The sequence below is a fragment of the Phodopus roborovskii genome, unplaced genomic scaffold (assembly GCF_943737965.1).
Source record: "Phodopus roborovskii unplaced genomic scaffold, PHOROB, whole genome shotgun sequence".
Classification (NCBI taxonomy): Eukaryota; Metazoa; Chordata; class Mammalia; order Rodentia; family Cricetidae; genus Phodopus; species Phodopus roborovskii.
This window is the reverse complement of record NW_026126550.1, coordinates 4037759-4050939: the sequence shown is the minus strand read 5'-3', so window position 1 is coordinate 4050939 and position 13181 is coordinate 4037759. Positions and strand designations below refer to the sequence as shown.

Genomic DNA, 13181 nt, shown 5'->3' with positions numbered 1-13181 from the left:
ACTTTCTCTTTTTGCCTTACTGACTTTAACCTGGGCAGGCAGGTAGAGTTATAGCTAGTCATGGTGTCTTAAGAGCCATACACCTTTTCCTGGTCTGTATGAATCACCTTGGGCTACTACAGCTTTGTACATTGTGAGCTACAGTGTTCTGAATGAAAGAACCTTCTTAGTATATTCTCTTCCTTGAGACACTGTGAGTCCCCTGCTCCAGACTGCTGTGATGAACATTGGAGATGAGGTGGTGTGTGGATGCTCTTTTCCCACCATAAAGGCAGGAGTGAGCATATTCATTGATCCTGATTCTGTCAAGTCCAGACAGATACCTGTCTTGCAAACTTGGGATGAGGTAGACTTTCCATTGGTCTACCAGAAAAGACCAATCTATTAGGCATGCTCTATTAAACCTCAGCATTGGATTCTCAGGAAACCAAGGGGAAAAGAGGAAGGGCAACAGCAAATAAAAGCTCTAGTTCACTCCTGCTATCTCCACTGGCAGAGATTATATCTGAAAAGGGTCCCGACTGGACAAATTTTCTGAATAATGAGACTGTGTAGGAGACCCCACCTAGGGAAGCCATCCCTGTGTCCAGGCACCATGAGGTAGATTCCAATGTAGTTGCCTATTGCAGCACTTCCTGTTTGCCTCAGACTTCTTTCAGGCATGAAAAGAATGTATTTCCCACTCTTGGAGAAATAAGAAATAAGGGATTTCTGCCCTACAAATGCTGGCCTGATGTAGAATTTTTAGTCCTTAAGGACTGGGAACACTGCAGGTGCAGAGTGGTGTAGCTAAGGCCTAGGCCTGGATATCAGCCCTTTACCTACCTGGCCTCCTCTGTAGCCAGAAAACCTTCCATCAACCACTTGCTTCTCCCAGACAACTTTCCAGCTGTTTCTGTCTACCCACTTTTAGTCTACTTGGTCTGTCATTCTAGGCAAAGGTTTTAGAGGTAAGATGAAAGATACAAGTGTGTGGTGCATTCACGCATACAGAGGCATAGTCCATTCTATCCAAAGGACTGGATGAGTGCCACCAAATGGCAAATTGTACTCTTGTGCCCAGAACTGGAGTAGGCTTGATATGGAGGGATACCCATGGGTTTGGGAGCACACAGGTGACCTGGGAAGGCCAGAAGGAAGAACAAGGTTCAGATGTAGAGGCTGAGGAAACATCCTCCTCATGGTCTCTGTCACAGTGTGGAATTGGACACCTCCCATAGGAAGAGGATGTGTACAGGGTGAGATTGAATGGGAGGGGAAGGGACAGCACAGTCCATGAGTGTGACGTTAACATCTCCCTCCCCTATGGGGAACTAAGAATGGCTCTTATGTCTTTAAGTTTTAACAAGAAAATCAAAAGAAGGGTGTCTCATGATACAGAGATTATATGAAATTTTAAATTCCCCATATGTGGTTATGAGCTCATGGTCACTTTCCATCTTGTCTGTGGTCTAGGTTGTTGTCTAGGTTAGCAGCACAGCCCAGGACTCAACATCTGCTAGGACCTAATAGCCTCAATTTTTGCCACCAGGCCATTTGCAAAGACAAATTGTTGTTCTAGGTGTTGCATCTTTGGACATAGCTCATAACCTTAGGTTTGCTGCAACTAGTTATACCCCAGGGCCAAAACAGCTCCCACTCCCGCCCCTTCCCCTTGACTGTTCCCTCTTCCAAAGTCTTCAAGTTCAAATTGATTGTCTATGAGCCTTTTCCTTGTCACCATAAATGCTTGTACACTTTCTATACCAGCCCTCTTACCTTAGCCCAGACTCCAGGGCATCCTAGATGTCAGCATTAGGCAGCTGGTCCATCAGCCTAGGTAGTTCATATTAACTCTTTGTAGCATGGATTTCTCTGTCTGCCATAGCCATGCCTGAGACTTGTTTATTTTATGCTACCTGAAAAAAAAACTTTCTCTTGGGCCTTTTCTGCCTGAGTCCTCATGCAGCATACCATGCCATGCTTAGTTTTATGGATGCCTTCCAGCCTATTACAGCAACCACATGTGTCCTTTGCAAACACACTACCTGTCTGAAGTGTAGTCTGTGTCCCATCCCTAAGTCAGATCATCAATGAGCATACTGGAATATTAGATCCAAGTGGGCAAAGTGCCTGGGCCTCAGTATTCAGGCCTTACCATGGGGGTGGGCTAGGAAGACAGTGGGTCTGATAGAGGTGGTAATCAGGCCCTATGTAAGCCTTTGTCCCAAACATATGCTCCAAGAGAATCCTGTTTTCCATGGAAGATTCTGCATCCCATTCTCTTCCTGTTTATAGTATACAACATAGAAGTTAAGGGCTAAGGAAGCCATTTCCCCTTCTGAAAGCACCCACCTTAGTAATCAATGCCCCTATATTCTTATAATTCTGGTTTTCTTGAAAACTCATGATTGTATGGTCATGTGTCTATTCCCTGAAGGAAACTGAAAATGCAAAACAAACAGATATCATCCAAGAAGTATGAGAATTTTCATAAGCAGAGTAGACTGATGTTGTGTTGGTTTTACCACTATAGTGTTTTAGTCTTTGAAAGCAGCCCATATTTAGCCCTGGGTACTGGTGATGATATTCTATGATCTTTAGTCAGGGACAGAATGTAAGCAGATGTCACAATCATTGTGGCTGCCTGGCTATCACCCACTGGTGGCCTCTAGGAAGAACCCTTCACATTCTCATTCCCATCATACATACATAGTTTCACCTGAAATATACCTTTTTGCTAAGAAAAAATAAAATGCATTATGTCACTGTTATTATGGTCAGACATGGAGGAAGACAGTGACAGGAGTATCCAGGTCGATGCCCTCACTATGCAGTACTTCCGGCCTCAGCACCATGAATGAGTGCCTTTCTGAGTGTGGCCTTAGTGACTCAGACTGGCAGTCTGTGGATATCAGCTGTGTTAGCAGGATGAAAGACATTGCTTTCTTAAACTAAAGTACATGTTAATTTCATTTTGCATAAAACAAAAATTATTAGTCTCTGTAAAAGGAGCAATACAGATGTGACTAACACTCTGGTTGTATGCCTGATGGAAATGGGTCATAGAGAAGTTACCAATAATTCAATCACCTGCTAAACTTCTGCACTGCCCATTGTCAGAATGCAGGCATCATCTCCATGACTTAAAGCCCTGGAAAAGTAGAGACACCACCATATTTATACCTACAACTTCAAGACAATGGAAAATGATCAAAGTAAGATGAGAGAAATGCAACCATTTTAAAGATTTATTTTAGTAAAATGTTGCCCACAGATGTAGTGTCTTGGGCAGATGAAATGCTGTGGCAGTAAGAATACATGCCTTCTGGACTGCAGCCCAGTTGCTTCTTTGTCTGCTGCTGCCCTGAATAGCCTCAGTGTCTGTGTCTGTATCTGTGAGGTCTGTATCTGTCTGCAGCAGAATCAATCCACAGGGAGGTGGAAAGCTAGAGAATATGGTATATTTGGCCTGGGAAACAATTACAATGGGACAGGGTGCTGCAGGACATCTGCTAGCTCTCCCTTAGCTCTGTGCCCACAAACCTAAATAGGGCCACTCCACAGAACTGAATGGGAATGCCATCCTCCTGCTCTGACATACCCGTACATAATGAGACCCTGTCTCAAAAGTGAAACAAGAAGATACCATATTTTTTTCCCAGAATGGTGGCTAGCCTTTCCCGTTTAAAACCCCTCTTGGAAAGTGGTAGTAAATGCCTATAGCACCAGCACTTGATTTGTTGGGTAAATGCAGTAGGCTCTTCAGTTCTAGACCAGCCTGAACTATGTGGATAGCCTTATCCCAAAGGCACCTTCATATGTGGTACTGAATTTTTGTAGCATTTTCATATCCTATTTTTTTTTCAAAATATTTAATGATGCAGACTCATTAACTTGAGTTGACACCCACAACATTTCAAAGCATTGCAAGTATAACCCTCAGTGTCCATGTGTAGTCCTCTGCCTGGGCCTGGGCCTGGGCCTGGGCCTGAGCCCCCTGTACTGTTCTTGCTCAGTCTCTCAGGGATCCTGGTATAAGCTGTACTTGGTCTCAATCCACTCTTCTCATACACATAATCTACAGTCATACTAATGGAATTTTCAAAAAAGGGAGAAGAGAATGAATAGGTGGTCCCTGACCCCTCATCCTGCCCAGTTCAGGAGTTGTTCCTGTGCTACTCTGAGGCTGATTGACTGACCAGCCCTGCAGAATTAGCAGTGTGTCCAAGTGGCTATTTGCCCTCCATGAGCAGTATTGGAAACTTACTGTGGTCCCGTGGAAGGAATCTGGATGAAACAGCCACTTATGAAACTTGTTTCCTAGGATGAGGGGGGTGGTAGGTAGGTGGGACTAGGATGGGGTGGTCACTCTTACTCATCCTGGCCTCATCTGAAGTAACCTGAGTTTTATTAAAACTTTTATTAAACATTTATTAAAATGTTTTCCCAATACCATACCTTCCCTGAATCTTAAGCAGGCAACATTTAATCGAGACTCATATTACTGGATAGGATTGTTTCACTATGGTTGTTCATTTGTGTTTGGAGATTTTATAGTATGAGGTTCAAAGATTGTGTTAGCTCTTTTAGAAGGTTTATGGTTTACTTTGTGTATTTTGTCCTCTTTGGAGGACAATTGCCAAGATCAAGCTCTAGGTACAGAGCAGCTAATGACCCTGAGGTCACAAGTCCAGAGAGCAGTAGCCATCCATAGGCTTTTCACAGGCACAGATACAGTTACTATAAGAATGACTAAGGTAGCCATTGCCTGTGGGGAAAGACAGCCCTAAGCATTGTCCTAGCCTAGCCAAGTTGGTCCATGCGCATTCCTGGCCCCTAGTGCCATTCTCTGCCCCTTTAACAGTTCTGTTTAGGTAATTCCTCACTCTGAAGAAGTTAGACATGGTATCTCTGTGTGGAATATCTAGTCTTGGTGAAAATAAATATCCTGTGAGCTCAACTAGTAGTACCTCTGTGTTAGTGAAAATTGTCCATGAAGGAGAAACATGTTAAGCAGCTCTAAAAATTAACCCTCACTCCCAAGTACTTGTTGACTGTTTATGAAGGTGCATGCATAAAAGTATGCCTATCAAGGGATCTACAAGGAAAGACCCCCTGTAGGCAGATGAAGAGCTGACCTGGCTGCCCTCTGGTGTCCCACATTTGCCAGAGACAGATATCTGTCCTTAGGCATATGCCAACCTCACTTTTCCCTCTAAGTCTAGAAGCCTGTATAAGAATTACAGGATAGAGGTGTTTGGGTCACAATAGCTGGTACACATGCCCTGTCAGAAACTTTTATCACAAAGCCTGTAGTCCCCACAAATTTAGTGATGGGGATCTTGGGGATGCTGAGAATCTGGGCCAATTACACTGGGAACACTAAATCCCAGTTGGAATCCACAGCCACATATGGCTAGAAAGAATGGTCAGACTCTTCTTAATGGACCTACCCGAGGAATCAGTCACATACAGTAGCCAAGTCCTGTCTTACCCAAATGTGTAGATGTTGCAGAAGTCATGAGCAGTCTTGTCAAAACAAGAGTGGTCCTCTCCCAGGGTCACCCCAGTCCTCTGTTCATTCAAGCATGTACAGTGTAGAATGGGAAGAATCTAGGTTCTTCATGAATAATCCCCATATCTATGTGTGTAAAGATAGGTGGGTTGGGACCAGTTGTGTGTTCAGCATCCTGGGTGCAGGGCCTAACCACACTGTCCTCTGTCTCTGCAGCCAAACGGTACTGCAAGAATGCCAGCCCCAGCAGCAGCACCACCAGCAGCTATGCACCCAGCAGCAGCAGCAACCTCAGCTGTGGTGGCGGCAGCAGCGCCAGTAGCACGTGTAGCAAGAGCAGCTTTGACTACACACATGACATGGAGGCCGCACACATGGCAGCCACAGCCATCCTCAACCTGTCCACACGTTGCCGTGAAATGCCACAGAACCTGTCCACCAAGCCCCAGGACCTGTGCACCGCTCGGGTATGCCTAGGGCCTCAGCTGTGTCTCTTGGGAGATGGCTATAAGTTTGCCCACTGCCAGCCCTACAGCCCTGTGCCTCAGAACTGTGGACAGGTGTCTTGGTCCCCTCCAACTCTAGCTTGTGTCTGGGACATTAGATAGCCATCTAATAGACTCCCTGACCTTTATGATGTCTCAACTTCAGGGTACACAAAACCAAAAAGAGATGCAGCTTGGCATTTAAACAAGAAGTCTTAGTAGTGCCATTGATCAGTAAATGTGAGGCCTAGTGGGTCACCCAGGATAGGGAAGCAAAGAGGTGACATCTGACTGCACACTTGATGTCTGTGGTCTCAGCCAATACTGTTATCTCAATGGCCTTCTCGGTGCTACAAGATTCAAGAAAGGTTTCTATTGTTTAATTTTTCTCTTCTGTCATAAAAACTACTTTTTATTATTTTCTATTTTGAGGTCATACTATAATTACACCAATTTCCCCCTTTTAAGCTATTAATTTCCTTATGTGTGAGTATGGAAAGAACCATGGTTCATGCGTGGAGGTCAGAGGATAGCCAGCAGAATTTCTCTCCTTATACCATGTGGTGGTCACTTACAGCTGGCCCACAGCAGCACTGATGCCACTTGAAGCAGAAGAGAAAGCCATTAGGATGGGCAGGGAAGAGAGTGAGCTGCCTCCCCAGGGCTCTGGGCAGGAAGCAGTGTAGCAGTAAGTAGACCCTGCGCACTGACCACCTGGCCTCTATGTATCAGCAGACTCCGGCACTGACAGCAGTTGTCATAAATCATTGTAATTTATACGAATAGAGAAAGGTCAATCACTTTATGGTTCGCTTTCATTCTTTTGATATTTTTTACTCCATAGTAGTGGGACAGTGTCAGGGAACATGGACTGTTTATGGCCATTGGGGCTACTGAAGTGCAAGACTTGTGCCAAAGCCATTCCTCCCTGTGAGAATAAAGATAGGAACCTCCTCTGGGGTTGTTTGTTTTGTCCTTTAAAAAAAATAATGCCACAGTTGGGATAATGGTTCCAATATGATGCATCTAAATTAGTATCAAAGCTTGGGATCTGGGGTGCTTTGACAGAGTTCTGGCAGAACAACACTGAAAATATATGAAGAGCAAAGTACCAACAATAGGACCTTTGTCCCCTGTGTCCTCTACCTGCTCAGATCATAAGAAGTGGCTAGACATCAGAGGCCAGCCATGGAGTCACTCAAATTGGAAGTCACATTTTTCCTCGAGAGAGTGAACTCTCTGGGAAAATGGAGGGTTATTTTAACTGTGTTTGTCCACTGCCATCTAAATGTCTTCACCCTCTGCCAGCAAAGATGACTTTGAAGAGCTTGGCCTATTTTAATGCATCAGTGTGTGTGTGTGTGTGTGTGTGTGTGTGTGTGTGTGTGTGTGTGTGTTGTTTCACTTTTCATTTTTTACCCATTTGACACAGTAGCAGATATGAAGACATCCAGATCAGCTCAGAGTAGAATTCCTATAATAAGGCCTTGGGAACTATAGTGTATACCACCTTTTTTAAAATGGAAATCTCTTGGCACCAGATTTCATGTCAGAAGGAAAATTCTGGATCTTCTCTATCCTTTCATTAACACTTAAGTCCTTTCCTTTTCCTTCTCACTCACTTTATAATTATTGTCATTGATGAAAAAAGGGAAAAATAAACTCATATGGATGTGTGGTAGGATGGTTAGATGAGCAAAGGCAAATATATGGATGAATGGATGCTGGATAGAGGGAGGGAAGAGGGGTGAATAGATAGATGGATGATAGATGGATAGATGGATGGATGGATGGATGGATGGATGGATGGATGGATGGATGGATGGATGGATGGTAGGTATGATGGGTGATTCTTCTGAACAGTTTCTCTGGTAAGCCTGTGGTAGCAGGCATGCCCTCAGACCATGGTGGTTCACTTGTGTGTTACTGGAAGTGGGGGCAATGGAGAGTTATATTGATGAACTCTGTCTTAGCTAATGGTCATCCTTAGTTGGGAAAGGCAGGAAGAGAGCAGTCGAACCTTCTGGGTAATACATCTTTCTCTCAACAGAACCCAGACATGGAAGTAGATGAGAATGGCACCCTGGACCTGAGCATGAACAAGCAGAGGCCTCGAGACAGCTGCTGCCCAGTCCTAACACCCCTGGAGCCCATGTCCCCCCAGCAGCAGGCAGTGATGAGCAGCCGATGCTTCCAGCTGAGTGAGGGAGATTGCTGGGACTTGCCAGTAGACTACACCAAAATGAAACCTCGGAGGGTAGATGAGGATGACCCCAAAGAGATAACTGTAAGTCCTTCTCCTTGACCCTACCTATATTTGCTAGGAGCCCTTGCTAGAGGCCTTGGTGAAGAAAAGTTAATTGCACACTCTTCAAGATAAAGTGTAGTTTCTTGCTAAATTTGCTCTTTAGCTAACTAAGAACTGGAGAACATTTTTGGTTGACCCAGGAAGTATATAATTGATACTGATTTGAGAGAAACAGACTATGAGATCTTTAAAATACTTTTTTTTCTAATAAGTGCGCATCATTACAAATGTCTTCCCTAGGAAAATACAGAAAAGAGCATATTGTTTTATTTTCAAACAAAAAAAAATATTACATTTTCCTGAGGCAGTATAGGCAGGAGGATCAAGAGTTCTAGGCCATCTTGAGCTATATAGTGAAATCCAAGTTAATTAAAAGTCAAATAAAATAAAAAATTATTAACTATGTGCTACAAATAAGCTCAAGCATTCAGGCTATACTTCTTACATGATGTATCTTAGTACAGTCATCTGACTCCTTGTTTATGGCAGTATGTTTAAGATACCTACGTTAGAGTACATTTTTTTCAAGTAGTTTGGATTTTCAAATTAGTTTACTACTGTAGTATAACACCACATGGACAAAAGATAAACCATTTTCTTTTTTTGTGTGTGCTTATAGGTATTACATATGCAGGTGCACACACACGCAGGGCTCAGAGCAGGAAGTCAGATGTCTTCCTGTGTCATCTCTGCCTCCTGCCTTTAGACAAGGTTTCTCATTGAATGGGGAGCTCAACGTTTGACTAGGATGACTTGCCAGTGATCTCTTGGGATTCTTTCTCCTTTTCCAGTGCTGGAATTGTTGGCACTCACAGCCATTTCCAGCTTTTTACATCTGTATACTTTGTAAAAAGAATAAATATATCAGTAGGATAAGGAGCCCACTTATCAAACCAACACTGACAGTGGAAACAAACCGGTGGAGAGGTCTGCCTTTGAGCCTTTTTTTTTTTTTTTTTTTTTTTTTTTTTTTTTTGTGCTGTGTAGTCCTGACTGGCCTCAAAGTCACGGTGATCTCCCTGCCTTCTCCTACTAAATGCTGGAGATAGATGTCTGCACTATCCCACTCAGCTGAGGCTCTGTCTTAGCTCCTTTTCTATTACTGTGAAAAGGTAACATGACCAAGGCAACTTATAATTGAAAGTGTTTAATTGGCCTTACAGTTTCAGAGAGTTAGAGTCCATGATGGCAGAGAGAAGGTATGGCATCAGGAACAGCTAAGAGCTCACATCTCAAACCCAAAGTAGGTGTCAGAGAGTACACTGAGGATGGCAGGAGGCTTTTCCAGCCTCAAAGCCCACCCCTACTAACACACATCCTCCAACAAGGCCACACTAATCTTCCTAAACAGTTCCCCCAACTGGTGGCCAAGTATTCAAATGTATGATCCTGTGAGGCCACTCAGATTTAAACCACTTCAAGCTCCTACCATCAGTCTTCAAACTGAGCTAAGCACTTAGGCATTGTAAAAATGGGATCAAATTTGAATGGCAAGCTAAATTTAATTACTCTTTTTTTCCCCAGAGTTAAACCACAACTATCAAGAAAGAAATGGTAGTTGAATCTCTGAATTTTTTAAATTAAAGTTAAGCCTCCCTCCAGTAACAAAAGCCTCTTCACCATAGATTGACTCAGAAGTAAGCTTGCCTTTTAGCCTGTAGCATGGACTTAGGAAACATGTATGCTGAACATTGTCCTCTCTAGAAAAAGAATAGGTTACTGTGTGTTGACTCATCCAAAGTAGGTACTTTATTTTTTTAATTAAATTACACCATTAACATAGTTGATCTTCTATTGCCTTGACATAGAAAAGTACATGTAGGGGAAACACTAACCAGTGACTGGCAAAAAGTCCATTCTAAAATGTTTTCAGGAAGAATATTAGATGTACTGGTCCTTGTTAATAACAGATGTCCTCTATAACAGCCATGCACATACAGCTCTTCCCTGGACACTAGATGCAGAAAAAGACAAGGTGAAGTGGTTCCTCTGGTTTTTAGAACACCCACTGGTCCTAAACAAGAGCCCTGTAAAATCTTAGCAGCCTGTGGGCAGTTCATCTTATGTTTCACAACAAAGATCCATTTGGGTTTTAAATATAAGAGAGGCAGAAGAGCAGACAGGGAAACCCTGCAGCCAGTGAACCTTGGGCTGGTGAGTTTTGTTGCTGTGTGTGGCTCTGAAGCTGTGTTCTGTCTACAGCCAGAAGACTTGGACCCATTCCAGGAGGCCCTGGAAGAAAGAAGGTATCCAGGAGAGGTGACCATCCCAAGCCCCAAACCCAAGTACCCACAGTGCAAGGAGAGCAAAAAGGACTTAATAACGTAAGCACACCGTAAGGTGACACACTGGCCCTTAACCCTCCCCTCCCTGGCTTACTTACAAAGCAAAGACATGTATATATACGTATATATGCTTTGCCATTTGAGCATGTACGTTGGTGGCCCGGGAATCTCTAGATGGCAGTTGAGCAGAGCCAGAGGCTACCTTGCACCTGCTTGTTCTCAGTGGCGCTCTACCATGAGAAATTGTCATTTCATTTAACCCTATGCATTTTGCAGCTTTCTCCAGGGTTCTTAACTCCCCTTGCAGACATTGCAGCTAAACTGGAAACAATGAAATTTTTTTAAAGTTTTTTTAAAAAAAAAAAACAAAACATACTTACTATTCTGGCTGTCTTTGTTTTTGTTTGGTGGCAGATGTCCAACTCCAGGGTGTGATGGGAGTAGTCATGTGACTGGTAATTACACCTCACACAGAAGGTGTGACTTCATTTTTCTCATGGTGGATTCTGTCTCTTCAATTTATTGTTTTCAGCTTACCTCAACAATGCTGTCAAAGTACAAATGTTGAATTCTGTGTCAACCCTCTGAGTGCTGTATGCTGCCCTTCAAAAACATGCTAATTTACATGTTACACAATGACTGTTAGACCACTAAATTTACAAAGTTCTTCCCAAACATTTAAACCAAAGGGAGCATATATTTTGTTGTGATTTAAAAAATGATTATAAACAGAAATGCTTTCTTAAACATATGCTTGATGCATTAATAATATAAAAATTCAGTACACAGCACTTGACCCATTGCTCTTCTGCATTGATTTTTTTTTTTTTTTTTTTTTTTTTTTCAACTTTGTGTTGTGTTGTTTGAGCACTGCTGCTGCCTAGGGGTTCACTTACTGTGTCTCCTGGCCTGTCTTACAGTCTGTCTGGCTGCCCCCTGGCGGACAAAAGCATTCGAAGTATGCTGGCTACCAGTTCACAAGAGCTCAAGTAAGCATTCCTGAGACTAACTCTCCTTTAAAAATCCCTTTGCTGTTAGTTCACAGAAAGTAGTGTGCTGTTTGAAAGTGAGTTGTCTGTGAAGGAGTCTCCTTTGTGCCTGATTTAGTTGGATAGTCTCTAATTCTTTTGTGTCGTAGCCTTTATATCTGGAATTTCTTGCCTTCAGATATGCATGCACTCCAGGGAAAAATGTTTCAGAGTTATTCAAACTTTCAGAAAATTGCTGCATAACATTTTTGAACAAATAGACGCTGAGGATAATAATCTACCTGGTAACAGCCAGTTTGGTAAACTTGTATTCTTCATTATGAACACTGCCCAGGCCAGTGGTGGTACAGCTCAGGATCTGATTGGTGTTGGCACACACACACACATGCACGCACACACGTGCACACACGATAGCCATAGCTCCCTCTTCTCCACTCCTCTCCCCTTCCCTGCCCTCCCCTCCTCTGCACTGTAACTTTTAAATATAAATCTGGTAATACCGAGTTCAGTGCCAGCACCAGCAGACTGGAGCTGTTTTCCTTTGCAGTCAAGTATACCAAACTCGGTTCCAAGCAGACCATAGAAGGAGCCAGTGAAAGTATGACACGAGCATGGAAACCTTACCCACTCCCATCAGTGTGAAATTTGAGGTGTCTGTAAAGATAAAAGGCCAAACTGGACAGCACAGCATGCTCTCAGCAACTGCCCCTCAAATTATAGCCTTTGCTTACCTGTTGTTTCCTACCATTGTGCCCTATGCTTGGCTGGGAAGATACTGCCCTCTCCCCACCATCCTGTCCCTCGCCCCCATTTCCATAGTCCAGGGGTGACCTGAGTGCAGCCTTCTGTTTGACGCCCATGTCATTTTTTTCAGGCTCCCTGTCCAGGGCCCTAGTGCCATAGACCACCTGCTCATGTTCAGTGACTTCCTGAACTAGCCCTCCTGTCGCACGCAGGACTCTTGCCTTGCCGTTGTCTTCCTGAACTAGCCCTCCTGCCAATTGCAGGACTCTTGCCTTGCCGTTGTCTTCCTGAACTAACTGTAAGCAGCTGGAGGGCTTCCTCTTGTCTGACAGTCTAGCAGCGTTTAAATCAGTGCCTGATGGACAAATAGCTTTAGCACCTCAAAGCAACAGCCCTTAGGAGCAACAATCTGGCACGCTTTGTTCAGGCATGTTTTTGTCATGACTTCAACCCACATTTCCCTCAGGGTCAGAACGTGACCAACTGCACTTGGATCTTGGCCAGCACATCAGGATGTGGCAGCATTCTTTTGACTCTCTTGATGAGGAACTCTTTGCAAAGGCCTGGTGTACCTCCAGTTGCAACCGGCCACCTGTAAACAAGAAACTAGCTTTTGTTCTACTGGCGCACTCTGACTACTTAGTGTTTTGAGACGTGGGATCAGAACATGTTCCTGACAGTGTAGTTCACATCTGTTAGTGTTGAGCTTGGTGTTTTCAGCCATCTAAAATCTCAGGCAGACCTGCTGTTTCTGCAGCCCACAGTTTCCCCTGGCTTCATTTCATCTTGGAAGATGGCTGGTCCTCTCATCAGTACCTCAGGGGAGGAGCTGCACTCACTTCCTCCCGACAGTGTAGTCTTGGTCAGCACCCT

General features: G+C 43.8%; 1 protein-coding gene across 8 annotated transcripts in view; it reads left to right on the top strand.

Moving 5' to 3' along the window:
• Positions 1–13181, top strand: part of Myt1l (myelin transcription factor 1 like) — a 259766-nt gene that overhangs the window by 186698 nt on the left and 59887 nt on the right. For all 8 annotated transcript variants that reach the window (XM_051201288.1, XM_051201284.1, XM_051201286.1 and 5 more), the window contains 4 exons: positions 5714–5964; positions 8033–8269; positions 10493–10614; positions 11496–11564. In XM_051201288.1, coding sequence (XP_051057245.1) covers positions 5714–5964; positions 8033–8269; positions 10493–10614; positions 11496–11564 — 679 coding nt within the window. The remainder of the gene's footprint in view (positions 1–5713; positions 5965–8032; positions 8270–10492; positions 10615–11495; positions 11565–13181) is intronic.